At 39.6% G+C, this 19093-nt stretch overlaps 1 protein-coding gene across 3 annotated transcripts in view; it reads right to left on the reverse strand.

Annotated features, from left to right (window-relative positions):
- The window catches only part of PDE8A (phosphodiesterase 8A), a 147717-nt gene that overhangs the window by 5917 nt on the left and 122707 nt on the right, over positions 1-19093 (reverse strand). For all 3 annotated transcript variants that reach the window (XM_021098898.1, XM_021098899.1, XM_021098897.1), the window contains exons 19-20: positions 17296-17428; positions 13970-14137 (exon numbers count right to left, since the gene is read on the reverse strand). In XM_021098898.1, coding sequence (XP_020954557.1) covers positions 13970-14137; positions 17296-17428 — 301 coding nt within the window. The remainder of the gene's footprint in view (positions 1-13969; positions 14138-17295; positions 17429-19093) is intronic.

Genomic DNA, 19093 nt, shown 5'->3' on the forward strand with positions numbered 1-19093 from the left:
ACAACCTAGAAGAAGTGGACAACTTTCTAGAGACATAGAGCCCACCAAAACTTAATCCAAAAGAAATAGATCAGTTGAACAGACTGATTACTAGACATGAAATTGAGTATGTAACAAAAACACTCCCTACAAACAAAAGTCCAGGATCAGATGGCCTCACATGCGAATTCTACCAAACATACAAAGAACTTATACCCATTCTTCTTAAACTTTTCCAAAACACTGAAGAAGAAGGAACACTCCCAGATATAATCTATGAAGCCACCATCACCCTAATACTAAAACCAAAGATACTACCAAAACAGAAAATTACAGGCCAATATCTTTGATGAATATAGACACAGAAATTCTCAACAAAATTTTAGCTAACCAAATGCAACAACATATATAAAAGATAATACACCATGACCAGGTGGGATTCATCCCAAGTTCACAGGATGGTCCAACATACACAAATCAAAGTCATACACCACATTAACAAAAGAAAAGTCAAAAACCACATGGTCATCTCCATAGATGACGAAAAAGAATTTGACAAAAATCTAACATGCATTCATGACAAAAACTCTTACCAAAGTGGATAGAGAGGGAACATATTTCAGCATAATAAAAGCCATTTATGAGAAACCCACAGCCAATATAATACTCAACAGAGAAAAGCTGAAAGCCTTACCACTAAAATCTGGAGCAAGACAAGGGTGCCCACTCTTATCACTTTTATTCAACATAGTATTGGAAGTCCTAGCCACAGCAATCAGAAACAAAAGAAATAAAAGGTTTCCAAATTGCAAGAGATGAGGTAAAATTATCACTCTATGTAGATGACATGATACTATATATAGAGAACTCTAAGGACTCCACACAGAAACTACTCAAACTGATCAACAAATTCAGCAAAGTAGCAGGATACAAAATTACCATTCAGAAAGCAGTTGCATTTCTGTATACTAACAATGAAATATTAGAGAAATAAAAATACAATACCTTTTAAAATTGCCCCCCCCAAATCAAATACCTAGGAATAAACCTGACCAAGGAGGTGAAAGACTTATATGCTGAGAACTATAAAACATTCATTAAGGAAATTAAAGAGGATTCAAAGTAATGGAAAGACAGTCTGTGCTCCTGGATTCGAAGAATTAATATTGTTAAAATGGCCATACTACACAAAGCAGCCTACAGATTTAATGTGATCCCTTTCAAATGACCCATGACACTTTTCACAGAACTAGAACAAACAATCTAAAAATATGTATGGAACCATAAAAGAACCAGAATGGCCAAAGCAATCCTGAAGAACAAAAATCAAGCAGGAGGCATAACTCTCCCAGACTTCAGACAATATTACAAAGCCACAGACATCAAGACAGTGTGGTACTGGAACAAAAACAGACATACAGACTAATGGAACAGAATGGAGAACCCAGAAATACACCCAGATACCTATGGTCAATTAATCTTCAACAAAGGAGGCAAGACTATAAAATGGGAAAAAGTCTCTTCAACAGTGGTGCTGGGAAAACCGGACAGCTACATGTAAATCAGTGAAATTAGAACAGACCCTCACATCATGCATAAAAATAAACTCAAAATGGCTTAAAGACTTAAACATAAGACAAGACACCATAAAACTCCTAGAAGAGAACACAGGCAAAACATTCTGAGATCAACCACACAAATGTATTCTTAGGTCAGTCTCCCACAGCAATAGAAATAAAAACAAAAACAAACCAAAGGGACCTAATCAAACCTACAAGCTTTTGCACAGCAAAGGAGATCATAAAACAAACAAACAAACAAACAAACAAACAAACAAACAAAAAAAACCCCAAAGAGACAACCTATGGAATGGGAGAAAATAGTTGCAAAAGATACAACTGACAAGGGCTTAATCTCCAAAATATACAAACAACTCATACAACTCAATAGAAAAAACAAACAAACAAACCAAAACAAAACAAAATTGAAAAGTGGACAGAAGACCTAAATAGACATTTCTCCAAAGAAGACATAAAAATGGCCAACAGGCACATGAAAAAATGCTCAACATCACTAATTATCAGAGAAATGCAAATCAAAACTGTAAGGAGGTACCACCTCGAACCAGTCACAATGTCTACAAATAATAAATGCTGGAGAGGGTGTGGAGACAAGAGAACCCTCCTGTACTGCTGATGGGAATGTAAATTGACACAATCACTATGGAAAATAGTATGGAGGTTCCTCAGAAAACTAAATAAAGAACCACCATACAATACAGTGATCCCACTCCTGGGCATATATCCAGACAAAACTTTCCTTGAAATAGATATATGCACCCCTATGTTCACTGCAGCACTATTTACAATAGCCAAGACATGGAAACACCTAAATGTCCAATGACAGATGAACAGATTAAGAAGAGGTGGTACATATACACAATGGAATACTACTCAGCCATAAAAAGAACAAAATAATGCCATTTGCAGCAACTGGGATAGAACTAGAGACTTTCATACTAAGTGAAATAAGTCAGAAAGAGACAAATACCATATGATATCACTTATATCTAGAATCTAACATATGGCACAAATGAACCTATCTAGAGAAAAGAAACTCATGGACATGGAGAACAGATTTGTGGTTGTAGAAGGTGGGAGAGGGAGTGGGATGGACTGGGAGTTTGGCATTAGCAGATGCAAACTATTGCATTTGGTGTGGATAAATAATGAGGTCCTGCTGTATAGCACAGGGAACTACATCTGATCACTTGTGACAGAACATGATAGAGGATAATGTGAAAAAAAGAGTATATAATTATATAACTGGGTCACTTTGCTGTATAGCAGAAATTGACAAAACATGTAAATCAACTATAATACTTTTTTTTTTTTTTTAAAGCAGATGTATATAGAGGGGAAATGTCCAAGGAAAGACTTACTCAGAAAAGACCTGAAGAAACCTTAAGCTTTAACATTGGGCTAAACCCAAGGCTCAGCACATGCAAGATATTTAGTTAAGTGCTTTCCCGGCACAGAGCCAAACTGCGATGAGTGGAGAGAGGTGGCTGTTTTTTCAAATTTACAGCTTTCAACAATTAAAAAAATTGACAAGACCAAAGAAACAGAAAAAGAGAACTCATTTGAAAGAAGAAAACAAATTGGCAGAAACCATCCCTGAAAAAGCACAGGCATTGACTTACCAGACAAAGACGTTTTTTGGCTATGCCCATAGCATGTGGAAGTTCCCAGGGCAGAGACTGAATTCGTGCCAGAAGAGTAGTAAGAGCCACTGCAGTGATAATGCCAGATCCTTAGCTCACTGAGCCACTGGGGAACTCCTAGAAAAACATGCTCAAAGAGCTAAAGGAAAACATTGACAAAATGCTAAAGGAAATCAGGAAAATGATAGATGAACAAAATGAGAATGTCAGTAAAGAGACAGGAACTATGTAGAGGAACTGAATAACAATTTTGGAGCTGAGGAGTTCCCACTGTGGTTCAGCGTGTTAGGAAACCGTCTAGTATCCATGAGGACGCAGGTTCGATTCCTAGCCTTGCTCAGTGGGTTATGGATCTGGCATTCTGCAAGCTTCAGCATATGTTGCAGATGTAGCTCAGATCTGGCATTGTTGTGGCTGTGGTATATGCTGGCAGCTGCAGATTTAATTCGACCCCTTGCCTGGGAACTTCCATAAGCCACAGGTGCAGCTGTAAAAAGGAAAAAAAAAAAAAAATGGAGCTGAAAAGTATAAAAAATGATGTGAAAAATTCCCTAAAGGTGTTCTACCACAGATTTGAGCAGGCAGAAGAATCAATAAATTTGAAGATGGGGCATTTGAAATGATTGAGTCTGTGGAGGAGGAAAAGGAATAAGGAAAACTGACAAGAGGGTAAGAGATTTACAGGACAACATCAGATAGACCAATATATGCATTATCAGAGTCTAGGAAAGGGGAGAGGAAAAAAGGAGCAGAGATTATTAGCTCCTTTAATAGCCCTAAACTTCAATAACTTGAAGAAAGACATGAATATACAAAAACAAGAAGATAAACAACTCCAAGTAGGATAAACCTTAAAAGAACCATATTGATACACATTACATCCCAACTGTCAAAAGCCAAGACAAAGTGCGAATCTTGAAAGCAGCAAGAGAAAAGTGACTCATCACAAACACACCTGAGAAGAGAGTCTCAATAAGACAATCAGCTGATTCCTCAGCAGAAAACTTGGAGGCCAGTAGGCACTGGAATGATTCCATAAAGTGCTAAAAGGAAAAAACCTGTCAACCAGAATTCTGTATCTGGCAAAACTGTCCTTCAGAAATGGAGTAGGAAATGAGACATTCCCAGATAAATAAAAGCTGAGACAGTCCATTACCACTAGAGGTGGCCACTAGAAATGATAAAGGGAGTCTTTCAAGTTGAAGTGAAAGGAAGTTATACTGTTACTTAAAGTCATATGGACTTTAAGATATAAAGATCTCCAGTAAAGGTAAAATTTAGCTATAACTTCAGGATGTTATATGTAATTTCTATGGTAACCATAAAGAAGGTATCTATAGAATATCTGCAAAGGAATTAAGAAGGTGAGCAAACATGTTGTTACAATAAAATCAAAGAAACACAAAGGCAGTAATGGAGGATATGAGGGACAAAAGAGCTGTAAGACATGCAGAAGATAAAACAGCATAAGTTAAGTCTTCCAAGAATAATTATTTTAAATGTAAATGGATTAAACTCCCCAATCAAAAGGCACAGCTGGCAGAATGGATAAAAACACATGATCTGACTACATTCTGTCTACAGAAGATTCACTCAGATCAGATACCAGGGCATAGACTGAAAATTTAAAAATGGAAAAACATATTCCATGCAAATAACCAAAAGAGAGCTGAGGTGGCTATGGTAGTATCAGATAAAATAGACTTTAAGTCAAAAATCATTTCAAGAGACAAAGGACATTATTAATAAACAGGTAAACTCACCAAGAAGGTATAAGAATTTTAAGCACATATGCACCAAACAATTAGAGTTCCAGAGTATAAATTGAAGGGAGAAACAGGCACTTACAATAATGGCTGGACACTTTAATAACACTTTCAATTACAGATACCAGATCAATAAGGAATAATATAGATGCAAGATCAATAAGGAATCAAGGAATCCCCATCGTGGCTCAGGGGAAACGAATCTGACTAGCATCCATGAGGACACAGGTTCCATCCCTGGCCTTGCTCAGTGTGTTAAGGATCTGGCGTTGCTGTGAGCTGCAGTGTAGGTCACAGATGCAGCTTGGATCCTGCATTGCTGTGGCTGTGGTGTAGACCATCAGCTGCAACTCCAATTTGACCCCTAGCCTGGGTACTTCCATATAGACATATGCAGAACAACAACAGAACAGATATTTTTTTCAAGTGCAAATGGAACATATTCCAGGATGGAATATATGTTAGGCCACAAAACAAGTCAATGAATCTTAAAATTTCAAAGTCATACAAAGTACTTTTACCAATAACAATTGAATGAAACTGGAAATCAATAACAGAAAGTAAACTGAAAAGTTCACAATTATGTGGAAATTAACATACTCTTTAAGTACTTTCAGATGAATAAAAATGAAAACATATGCAGAGTTATGGAATACAGTAAAATCAGTAGTAAGATGGATATTTATGACTGCAAATGCCTGTGTTAAAGAGCAGGAAAGCTCTCAAACCAAAAACTGAACTTTAGACCTTAAGGAACTAGAAAAAGAACAAACCCAAAGCTAGCAGAATGAAGAAACTAATCAACTACAGCAGAGATAAGTAAAATAGCAGAAAAACAAACAGAGAAAATCAACAAAACCAAAAGCTGGTTCTTTGAAAAGATCAACAAAATTGAAAAAAACTTTCGCTAGATTATGAAAAAAGAAAGAAGGATGGAACTAGAGATTCTTATACTAAGTGAAGTAAATCAGAAAGGGAAGACCAAAAAACATACGATATTACTTATATGTGGACTCTAAAATATGACACAGATGAACCTATCTATAAAACAGAAACAGATCCATGGATAGAAAGAACTTGTGGTTGCCAAGGGGGAGGGGATTGGGGTTATTTAGCAAAAGTAAACAAGCTATTATATATAAAATGGATAAACAACAAGGTCCTACTGTATAGCACAGGGAACTATATTCAATATCCTGATAAACCACAATGGAAAAGAATTTCAAAAAAGAATATATGTATATGTGTACGTGTGTACATATATCTGAGTTATTTTGCTATACAGCAGAAATTAATACAATATTGTAAATCAAGTATACTTCAATAAAAAAGAAAGGAAGGAAAGAAGGAGATTCAAATTACTACCATCAGAGAATTGGGGGACATTACTACTGATTTTATAGAAATAAAAGGATTATAGGGAGTCTATGAACAACTATATGCCAACAAACTGGATAACCGAGATGAAATGAACAAATTCCTAGAAACAACCTACTAAGATTGAATCATGAAGAGAGAATCTGAATATACCCATAACTAGTAAGAATATTCAGTCTGTAATAATAATTTTAAAAAAACCTCCCTCTAGAGTTCCTGCCATGGCACAGCAGAAACAAATCTGACTAGGAACCATGAGGTTGCAGGTTCGATCCCCGGCCTCACTAAGTGGGTTAAGGATCTGGCGTTGCCGTGAGCTGTGGTGTAGATTGCAGATGCGGCTCAGATCTGGTGTTGGTGTTGCTGTGGCTGTGGTGTAGGCCAGCAGCTGTACCTCCGATTAGACCCCTAGCCTGGGAACCTCCATATGCTGCAGGTGCGGCCCTAAAAGGACAAAAGACAAAACAAACAAACAAACAAACAAAAAACAAAAAACAAAACCCCAGAAACCAAAAAACAAACCAAAAAAACCCTCTCAACAAAGAAATGTTCAGGACTAGATGGCTTCATTTGCAAATTCTACCGAGCTCTTAAAAAGAGAATGAAGACCTATCCTTCTCAAACTCTTCTAAAACTCTGAGGAGGGGGGAACATAAGTCAATCAATAAGGCCAGCATTACCTTGGTACCAAAGCCTGACAGGCACTCCAAGGAAACTATAGACCAATATCCCCTATGAATGCTACTGTAAAAATCCTCAACAAAGTACTAGCAAACAGAACTCAGTTGCAAATTAAAGGATCAAACACCATGACCAAGTGGGATTTTAGTCCTGCAATGCAAGGATGACACAGCATCTGAAATAACTTGGTTATAAAACATCACATTAAAAAAACGAGAGCTAAATAGATTTACAAGGAGATCCTGCTGAGTAGCACTGAGAACTATGTCTAGATATTCATATTGCAACAGAACAAAGGGTGGGGGGAAAAATGTATACATGTAAGAATAACTTGATCCCTATGCTGTACAGCGGGGAAAATAAATAAATGAATGAATGAATGAATGAAAGCTAGAGGCTGGTGGCTCAGTGGGTTAAGGATCCACTGCTGTGACATGGGTTTGATTCCTAGTCTGGAAACTTCTGCACACCAGAGATGCAACCAAAAAAAGAATGGTAATTTTGTTTTGCCACGGTTTAAAAACAAAAATAAAACTGCTTCTCAAAGTAAGAGTAATTTTACACCTCATCACTGTGTGGTGAGCATTTTACACATTCATCACTGATGAATAAATTCCATTCACTTCACATCTTCACAAACTTTTTTTTTTTTGGCTGTGCCTGTGGAATGTGGAAGTTCCCGGGCCAATGATCACATCCATACCACAGAAGTAACAACGCTGGATCCTTAACCTGCCATGCCACCAGGGAACTCCTCTTCACAAACCTTTGATGTTGTCAGTCTTTTAAATTTTTAGCCATCCTAGTGGATGTGTAATGGTATTTCAGTGTGGTTTTAATTTGCATTTCCCTGATAACAAATGATGTTCAGCATTTTTGCATATGCTTAGTGGCCATTCACATATCATTTTTGGTAAAGTGTCTGTTAAAATATTTGGCCATTTCATAGAAACAGACCCAAGACACAGAATACAACCTTATGGTTACCAAAGGGAAAAGGGTTGGGGGGGATAAATTAGGAGTTTTGGATTAATATATACACAATACTGTTCATAAAATGCATAAGCAACAAGGACCTAGTATATAGCACAGGAAACTAAAGATTTTGTCATAACCTTTCAGGGGAAAGAATCTGAAAAAGAATAGATACACACACACACACACATATATATGTAAAACTGAATCTGTGCTGAAACTAATAACACTGTAAACCAACTATAATTTAAAAAAGAATTTTAGCCATTTTAAATTAGGTGGTTTGTCTTATTATTGAGCAACATTTCTTTACATACGCTGAATACAGTCCTTTGTCAAATATGATTTGTGAAAATTTTCTTCTAGTGTGGTTTCCCTTTTCCTTTTCTTAGCTGTATTTAAATGAGCAAAATTTCTGAATTTTGATTCTTACCAAATTTTCTTTTTACGGTGGTTGTTTTCTGTACCTAAGACACACTTGTCCGATTCTACCTAACTGAGGACATTCTCCTGTGTTTTCTCTAGAAGCTTTATGGTTTAGGTTTTGTAGTTAGGTCAGTGATCCACTGTGAACTGATACGTCTCCACGGTAAAGGGCAGGAGTTGTGGTTCATTTTTTGTTGAAAAGAGATATCCAAATATTCCAACACCACTTGCTAAAAAAATTTTCCTTTCCCCACTGATTGTATAAATGTGGCCTTATTCTGGGATTTCGAGTCTGTCCCATCAATGTATTTATCTTTATGTCAGTACCCTACTAGCTTGGTTACTGTAAGTCCTGAGGTCAAAGACTGTTAATCATCCAACTTTATCAAGTTTGTGTTATTTATTCAAGGTCTTTCACCTTTCCATGTAAATTTTAGAATCAATGTGTGAATTTCTACCAAAAAACAAAACAAAACAAACGAACAAAAAAAAACCTGCTGGGATTTTGAATGGGATTGCATAAGTCTGTACATCAATCTGGAAAGAATTTTATCTTAACAATATTGAGCCTCCCCATCTGTGGACCTGGTATAACTCCCCATTTACTGAAATGTTCTTTAATTTCTCAGCAATGTTTTTAGTTTCATTTTCTGATTGTTTGCAACTTGTATATAAAATAATACAACTGACATTGTATAATGAGCTTGTGTCCTATCCTTGCTAAATAATATCCACTTATCAATGCTAGTGATTGTTTTTTTATACTTGCGTTTTCAACATAAAAAAAAATCATGGAGTTCCCGTTGTGGCGCAGTGGTTAACGAACCTGACTAGGAACCATGAAGTTGCAGGTTCAATTCCTGGCCTTGCTCAGTGGGTTAACGATCGATCCAGCGTTGCCGTGAGCTGTGGTGTAGGTCACAGACGTGGCTCGGATCCTGCATTGCTGTGGCTGTAGTGCAGGCTGGCAGTTGCAGCTCCGATTAGACCCCTAGCCTGGGGAACCTCCATATGCCGCAGGTGTGGCTCTAAAAAAGCAAAAAACAAAAAAAAACAAAACAAAAAAAACCCAAAAAAAAGTTGTCAAATTTATTGTGACAATACATTTTCATTCCTGATACTGGCAATTTTGTTTTTCCCCTTGATTATTCCAGCTAGGTACTTAACCAATTTTGTTAATTTTGTCAAAGAATCAACTTTTGGCATTGTAATTTTTTCAACTGTTTTCTATTTCCTCATTTTTTGCTGTTTTATTTATTATTTATATCCGATTTACTTTGAGCTGGCTTTGTCATCTTTTTCTAGTTTCTTCCTTTTTTTTTTTTTTGGTCTTTTTTAGGGCCGTTCCCAAGGCATATGGAGGTTCCCAAGCTAGGGTCTAATTGGAGCTGTAGCTGCCGGCTTATGCTAGAGCCACAGCAATGCGGGATCCAAGCCACGTCTGCAACCTACATCACAGCTCATGGCAATGCCAGATCCTTAACCCACTGACCAAGGCCAGGGATCGAACCTGAAACCTCATGGTTCTTAGTCGGATTGGTTAACCACTGAACCATGATGGGAACTCCTTTTTCTAGTTTCTTAAGATGAAATCTAAGTCATTAACTTTAGGGCTTTTTCTCTAATTATAAATGTCCCTCTAATTGCTGTTTTAGTTACATCTCACAGTTTTAATGTATTTCCAATATTTTAAATTTATTGAAGCTTTTTTGTGGCCCCGTCATATGATGTATATTGGTGAACATATCATGCACTTAATGTATATTCTGCAGACTTATGATGTAGTGTTTTATAAATGTTAACTAAGGTAAGATGATTAACAGTGTTGTCTGGATTATCTGCTTTTTTTTTTTCTTTTACTAAAATTTTAATCTGGCTGTTCTATCAATTGCTGAAAGACGGTATTAATATCCCTATGATTCTACTTGTCTCTTTGCTGCTGTCAATTTTGCTTCATTTATTTTGAAGTTCTGTTATTAGATGCACATATATTTATGTGTTTTATCTTCCTATACAATTTTTATCAGAACTGTCCACTTTATCTCTGGTAATATTGTTTATCTTGATGTCTAGATGTCTATTTTGTCTGAGATTCACATAGCCATTTCAGTTCTTTTTATATTTACAATTTGCATGATATATCTTTTAAAAAGGTTTTTCCCTTTTTAAGGGCCTCACCTGCGGCATATGGAAGTTCCCAGGCTATGGGTCCAATAGGAGCTATTGCTGCCAGCCTACACCACAGCCACAGCAACGTCAGATCCGAGCCTCATCTGCAACCTACACCACAGCTCATGACAATGCCGGATCTCTGACCCACTGAGCGAGGCCAGGGATTGAACCCACATCCTCATGGATCCTAGTCAGGTTCGTTAACCACTCAGCCACGATGGGAACTCCAATATATCTTTTTTTTCCATCCATTTACTTTGCACCTATCTGTTCTTATATAAACATTTACATATAATTAAAAAAAATTTTTTTTGCCTTTTTGTCTTTTTAAAGCCGTGCCTGCAGCATATGGAGGTTCCCAGGCTAGGGGCCGAATTGGAGCTGTAGCCGCCAATCTACACCACAGCTCACGGCAATGCCGGATCCTTAACCCACTGAACAAGGCCAGGGATCAAACCCACAACCTCATGGATGCTAGTCAAGCTCGTTAACTGCTGAGTCACTAAGGGAACTCCTGCTTTTTACATTTTAAGTATATCTTTTGTAGACTACATATAGTCAGCATTATTTTTTGAAAATCCACTCTGATGATCTCTTTTAATTGACATGTTTAGTCCACTAACGTTTAATGTAGGTATTGACATGATTAGAGTTAGAGCTACTATTTTCCTTTTTTTTTTTTTTGGTTGCACTGATGGCCAGGGATCGAATCTGTGTCACGCAGTAACCCAAGCCAGTAAAGAGGCTGAATCCCCAACCACTAGGCCACCAGGGAATGTCCCCATTTCACTTTTTTTTCCATTTACTCCTCTCCTTTTTGTTCTTCTATTTATCCTTTCTGCCACTTTTGTATAATTTAATAAATTTTAGAATTCTATTATATCTATTAGCTACACTGGTTGCTCTAGGGATTACTAAATATATCCTTCAACAAACACTTCACCTAAAATGTAGAAACCTTGGATTCACATAGTCCATTTTACTCTTCCCCGTCCTTTGTGTTATAGTTGTCATGTATCTTATAGCTACACACATTATATCCTCTACAATGCAATGTTATCACTTGTGCTTAAAACAGTCCTATACATTTAGAGAAATTACACAAAGGGAAAAAAATCTTTTTCTTTTTTAGGGCTGCACCTGTGGCATATGGAGGTTTCCAGGCTAGGGGTTGAATTGGAGCTGCAGCTGCCGGCCTTTGCCACAGGCAGAGCAACACCAGATCCAAGCCACATCTGAGACCTACACCATAGCTTCCCGCAATGCCATATTCCCAACCCACTGAGCGAAGCCAGGGATAGAACCCACATCCTCATGGATACTAGCTAGGTTCTTAACCCACCGAGCCACAGTGGGAATGCCTACCATTTTAAAAAGTGTTGTATCTTTTTTTTTTTTTTTTTTTGGCAGGTGGTTGGGGGGATGCCTGTGGCCTACGGAAGTTCCCAGGCCAGGGCTCAAACCCACACCACAGCTATAACCATATCCACGGCAGTGACAAAACTGGTCCTTAACCCACTGGGCCACAAGGGAACTCCTAAAGTGTTTAAAATTTTTCTTTTTATTGAGATATAATTGACGTACAACATGATATTGTTGTTTCATGTGTACAATGTGATGATTTGCATACACTGCAAAATGATCACCACAATAAATCTAATTAACATCTGTCACCATACATAGTCAGAATTTTTTTTTTTGTAATTATGCTTTTAACATCTACTCTCTTGGCAGTCTTCAAATATGCAGTATGGTATTATTAACTACAGTCACATGTTATACATTACATCTCTATGACTTATTTTGTAACTGGAAGTTTGTTCCTTTTGACTCCCTCCCTGTACCAGTTTTGCACCCACACCCACTCATCTGGCAATCACCAATCTGTTCTCTGTTAAGACTCCATATGTAAGTAAGATCATACAGAAGCTGTCTTTTTCTGGCTTATTAGAGTCCATACATAAGTAAGATCATATAGAATTTGTCTTTCTTTGGCTTATTTTTGCTTAGTATAAAACACTTAAGGTCCACCCATGTTGTCATAAATGGCAAGAGTTCATTCCTTTTTAATGGCTAAATAATATTTCATTATTATTTATTATTACACCCACTTACCCACCCACATATTCTTAACCATTCACCTGTCAGTGGATATTTAGGTTGTTTCCATACATTGGCTATTGTAAATAATACTGCAGTGAACGTAAGAATGCATATATCTTTTGGGGTTAGTATTTTTGCTTTCTTTGGATAAATATCCAAAGTAGAATTGCTGAATCATATGGTATTTCTATTTTTCATTTTTTGAGGAACCTCCATGCTCTTCCATAGTGGCTGCACCAATTTACATTCCCACCAGCAGTGCACAAGGACTCTCTTTCTCCACATCTTTGACAACACTTGTTATTTCTTATCTTCTTGATAACAGCCATTCTAACAGATGACAGGTGATATCTCATTGTGGTCTTGATACTTACCATTTTGGGTACTTTTCATTTCTTCCCAAAGATCCAAGTTCGTATCTAGTATCATTTCCTTTCAGCCTTAAGAACTTCATTTCTTATACTTCAGGTTTACTGGGGACGAATTCTATTAGCTTTTCCTTATCTGACAATACGTTTATTTTGTCTTCATTACCAAGGGGTATTTTCAATGGATACAGAATTCTAGGGTGACGGTTTTCTCCTAACACCACGTTAAAGATGTTGTTCCAGTGTCTCCTGGCCTTCATAGTTTCTAACATGAGGCCATAAAAAATGAGAATCAAAGTTCTCTATAGAAGTAATGTGTCATTTTTCTCTGGGTGATTTCAAAATTTTCTCTTTATCTTTGGCTTATAGCTGCTTGACTATGACATGCCTGCACAAGGGTTAGGATTTGCTGGGTTTCTTAAATCTGTATGTATATATCTTTCACTAAATTTGGAAAAATTTTAGCCATTGTATTTTCTAACTTTTTTTTCTGCCTTACGGGAACGTTTTTCTATCCAGAGAATATGATGGGCTGACAAAAGTGTAATAACATCTTCAAAGTTCTATTAGGAGAAAACATCAAATATCCAGGGAAGATAATTCTGCAAGAAGGAAGGCAACGTAACACTTTCAGATAAGGAAAAACGAATGGAATTCATTACCAGTAAGGGTGTACACAAGCGAATTCAAGAGCGAATTCAAGAGCAGAATTTCATTTAGAACTCTACATCTTAGTTTTAAGCCAGTGACTTCCGTAGGGGCTTACTGTTTTTCTCTTTTACTTAAGGACAGAATCTCATTTAGAACTCTACTTCCTAGTTTTAAGCTGATGGCTTCCATAGGGGCTTACTGTTGTTTCTCTCTCTTTTACTTAAGAAACTTAAGAGGCTGCATCTTACCTGAGAAAAATATTCTTCTGAGATGCGTGCGGCCCACTCAATGCACTGCTCCAGGGGTCGGCAGGGATTGGAGACATCAGCACACTTAATCAGCATTCGTTTGATCAGAGTCCGGTTCTCTAGAGTCCTGAGCATAGTGTTTATGGCTTCTTGACCTTTATCAGTTTCCTAAAACATGAGTGGAATTCAAAGCAATCAAAATGGGTCCCCAGGTACCAAGCCCTGTTCTACTGGTGTGGTCCCACTGTCACCACAGTAAGGCATTATCCAGGACGTACAAGTGAATGACCCTTGTCTCACAAAACAGGGCTGAAGATACTCTGACCATTGAGCTTGGCTCCTCACTTTTCAAAGGGGGAAAACCACTGCCCAGTGAGATGCGATTCCAGCCAGGCCAGGAGTAGAGGGTGCACTGCAGGCTGCATTCCCTGCCTTCCTGGCTCATTCTCTCACTTGATCTCTCATAGTTACCTCTTCTTTCTGTTCTACTATGTCTATCACTCTCCCTTGGTAAGCACTCAAAGACTGTATTACATTCACTAAAAGACAGTGTAAACTGAAAAATAAAAGATTTCTCTGCCTTCCCAACAAAAAGACGTGCTGTGTTTCTCATAGTCTAATCCCTAAGTCAGCTCTGTGATCGGTGTGATCTTTGGAATGGGCCGTCAACGCAGACGTGTCAGATAGAGTGGTGCTTCCTAAACACTGCCCTTACGGTGTACAGAGGACTCAGTCATTCCCTTCTTATCTGTGCTCACAACCAGATTTTGCAGCAGACATGAAAAGCAGTATTATTTACTATTACATGTTACAGGGGAGGACATGGGACTCCGAATGGTAAAGACGCTTAGCCAAATCTACCTAGCTGAGCCAGAATAAGAACCTAAGTTCTACCTTTAGTCTTGGATTCTGTCCATTCAGTACTGTATGCTGCCTGATTCACAAGGAGCCCCTCTGGATATGGATTCTCAACCCACGGTGTGATGGACCCTCTGGTTACAGGCCTTCTGAAGTGAACGCAGGTTGGAAGACGGAGTACTGGGGCAAAGAACACAATCAAAGATGTGAGCGGGCCTCTCATTTTGATTGTGTGCCCATCGGGCAATTTTCCAGAGGAGTCAGTCATGTGATTTCAGTGAGTAGTCCCAGTAGTCCAAGAAGGCCTGATGGTCCCATCTCAGTGGGGACAGATCTACCATCAAGATGGGGAGGTTGTGGAAGTTCCTGTTATGGCTCAGTGGTAACAAGCCCAACTAGTATCCATGAAGATGAGGGTTCGGTCCCACTCAGTGGTTAAGAATTTGGCGGTGCTGCTGCAGATGAGGCTCAGATCTGGCATTGCTGTGGCTGTGGTACAGGCCAGTAGCTGTAGCTCCGATTCCACCCCTAGCCTGGGAACTTCCATATGCCATGGCTGCAGCCCAAAAAAGCAAAAAAAAAAAAAAAAAAAGAAAAGAAAAGAAAAGAAAAAGAAAAATATGGGTAGGTGACATACTGAGCCTAGGCTGCCCCATCTCTGGAGAGTGCCAGAGTATCCTCAGTGCTCCTTGTGTCCCACTGCTGGCCAGCTTTGTGCTGACCCTTCTCTCTCAGATGTGTGACCACAGTTCAGTACTGCCAGCTGGAAGCCACTTCTTTTCATGATACGTTTTCCCTGCTTTGTTTGAACCACTGGATATTGATTTCTAGTCTCAGAAGTAACCCCAAGTACTGACGACAGAGATGAGAAACATGACTGTCCAGGGGAGTGGAGGACTCAACTGAGTCTGGGAACTGCCCAGACTAGCTGGAGGAAACCAAGTCTATAAGGCATGTGGTTTCTTTCTGTGGGAATGGGGTCTGCCAGGAGAAATGTCCCAGGTGACAACCAGCCTGGATGGCAGGGAAGGAGCCAATAAGAAAGGCCGGAGTGGGTGCCCTTGCACTGGAAGTCCTTGGGAAGGGGGTGTAGTCAAAGGCAGACGGACACGCTGGAGAACAGGGAAGGGGGAAGGGAGCAGATTCTCAAGGTTTTAAATCAGGTTAAACTGGAACAAGCATGAAGGGCAGTAACAGGCTGGGAAGTAATAAGCTAAAGGACAGGGAAAAGCTATGGCTGAGCAAATGAGTGCAGAAGTAGAGTCAGAATTCAGGGAACTGTCATCCCAGCCTGATAGGATAGGTCATCCCTGCTTGTGGCAGACTCACAAGGTGGTGATAGGAGTTGGGAGGAGGAATGTTGAAAAGGCTGTGAGCTGATGCCAAGATGCAGTGTTGGGGGGGTAGGTGGGAGGGCAGACCTGTGGACCTCAAAGGAAGAGGGCCCCTGGAAGAAGATATGCTCTAGGTCTGATCTCACGATGGATCTAGTACAACAGGTACCATTTAAGTGCCTGCCTTGTGCCATGCTCCTCAGTCCTATGCCCTGAGACCATTATGCCCACTCTGCAGACAAGGAGATGGTGAAGGAGAACTACAAGTGGAACTCAGAGAGCCCTGCCTCCTCAGCGGTGGTCTCCTACCTGGTGAGAGATTTTATGTTCTCCTTGACAGGAAGCTGCTCTGGACTCCATGCCTCAAATCCAGAAGTGAGTGGCAACAATAACATCACCTTTGTGGCTGAAATACAGGAATCTTTCCAACCCCCACCCTCCTGTGACACAGACCAATGGGACAGTTGTTGCTACCACAGAATATGCATGGTGCAGAGTGGCGCTAAAAGACCTCAGGGGCCCCAGCTGACCCCAGGATGCTCAAGAAGAGGGGAAGGTGGAGTTCCCATCATGGCTCAGCGGTCAATGAACCCGACTAGCAACCATGAGGATGTGGGTTTGATCCCTGGCCTCACTCAGTGGGTTAAGGATCCGGCATTGCTGTGAGCTGTGGTGTAGGTCGCAGACGTGGCTTGGATCCTGTGTTGCTGTGGCTGTGGTGTAGGCTGGTGGCTACAGCTCTGACTGGACCCTTAGCCTGGGAACTTCCATATGCTGTGCATGTGGCCCTAAAAAAAAAAAAACCAAAACAAAAACAAAAAACAAACAAAAAAACCAAAAACCAAAACAAAAAAAAAAAAGGAGGGGAAGGGAACAACTGTTGAGAAAGGACGTAGGAACGGTCCACCCATCTAAAGCAAGTTTATCTAAAACTTGACCCTCCCTTCAGAGTTTTCACGTCTATTTTTATGTCTTCTTTTTTCTTGCCAAGTTTATGTATTTTCTATAATGTTTTTACCAATGGAAATGAAATTCAATGAGCCCTTCCACAATCATGACTTCCTACGCCCATGTTTCCCACAGCACCAGGATAAGGGCTCAAACACAGGCTCCCTCTGCCGCCGGCTCTCTTACCCCATCTTCTTCTAATGCTGCCAAGGGCTTGTTGATGCTGTTGACAAACTTGTTGACATGCTCGAAGTGCTTTGTCATTTCGGTGGCTAAGACCATGTCGATAATACCCTGGCGCAGCGTCCGGTAATCATTCCTGTTTCAGACGACAAATGAGAGGCTGCTGCCGGTTACTGATCCAGACCAGGCAGGTGCTCCTGAAAGCTACCTGTTACCTGGGATATTGTCCACTGCAGCTAAAATTCGAATGCACTGGACGTCAGTGGCAGGGCATGCTTTAAAAGACTGTGGAAGTTTTAGGTTACTGCCTAGATTGTTGTTATAAAGGGAAACCCAAACAAATTAAAATCAGAAGCTTAGCAGTTCCTGTTGTGGCGCAGTGGTTAACGAATCCGACTAGGAACCATGAGGTTGAGGGTTCGATCCCTGGCCTTGCTCAGTGGGTTAACTATCCAGCGTTGCTGTGAGCTTCTGTGTAGGTTGCAGACGTGGCTCGGATCCCGCGTTGCTGTGGCTCTGGCGTAGGCTGGCAGCTACAGCTGCGATTAGACCCCTAGCCTGGGAACCTCCATATGCCAAGGGAGCAGCCCAAGAAATGGCAAAAAGACAAAAAAAAAAAAAAAAAATAAATAAATAAAAAAGAAGCTTATGGACAAGGCTTTATAGAAACACTGTTCATGCTGTTGTCATCCTACAGTGCAGGGCGTATAGTTCTTAGGATAAAATGAGGTGGAACGTAGACAGGGTGAGCAAAGCCAGTTCTCTGAATGAAGACAGAGATCTGGGGTTATGAAGAATGTACTCCCACACAGAGATACCTTGAGACCCAGCAACTTTAGTACCCAGACCTTCTGAAAGCTGAGAGGATCACAGAGTACTTGTTAACGCTTCTTTCAGGCCTTAATTCTATTTAATTACTTAAAAAACTTTATTTTTTGAGGATGCAAACCATAGAAATAAAAATTTAAAAGGCACACAGAATATAAACTGAAATCTCTATTCAGCCCCAGCTGAATAGAGATTTTCTCTGGAGACAACAAAGTTATCAGCGTCTTGTGTGTTTTTCCAGAGATAACTCTATGTTGTTGTCTATACAAGCAACTCTGATGGCAACTTTTAACTCCACCTATGAAATTCTAAAGCATAGCAAAAGAGAGGTTTTTTTTTTTTTCAATCCCTTAAAAGTTTTAAAACTTTTCTTAAAAATCCAAATGAGTAAATATTCCTAATGATAGAATACTTCTGCCATCTAACATTTAAGTCCCTTCTGTGACACAGAGGGCACAGTGATGACAAAAAGACAGAGCTTAAGAATCAAACTAGATCCTAGATACATAATGAAAAATGATGATGATTATTTTTTTGGCTGCGCACAGAAGTTCCTGGGCCAGGGATCAAACCTATGCCATAGCAGTAACAACACCATGTCCTTAACCTGATGAAGCACTGGGGAACTCTGAAAAATGGTTACTTTAAAGTGTGACAAGTGCTATGAAGGAACCTAGGACTGAATAATTAGTGTGAGGGTCAGGGAAGGCTTCCTCAAGAAAGCGACGTGTGAACAAAGACAATGATAGGTTTGCAGGGTAGGAGTTCCCATTGTAGTTCAGTAGGTTAAGAACCCAACATAGTGTCTGTGAGGGTGCGGGTTCAATGGCTTGCCTCGCTCAGTGGGGTAAGGATCTGGTGTTGCTGCAAGCTACAGTATAGGTCACAGATGTGGCTCAGATCTGCTGTTGCTATGCCTGTGACGCAGGCCAGCAGCTGCAGCTCTGATTCAACTCCTAGCCTGGGAACTTCC

Source organism: Sus scrofa, chromosome 7 (genome assembly GCF_000003025.6).
Source record: "Sus scrofa isolate TJ Tabasco breed Duroc chromosome 7, Sscrofa11.1, whole genome shotgun sequence".
NCBI classification, from domain to species: domain Eukaryota; kingdom Metazoa; phylum Chordata; class Mammalia; order Artiodactyla; family Suidae; genus Sus; species Sus scrofa.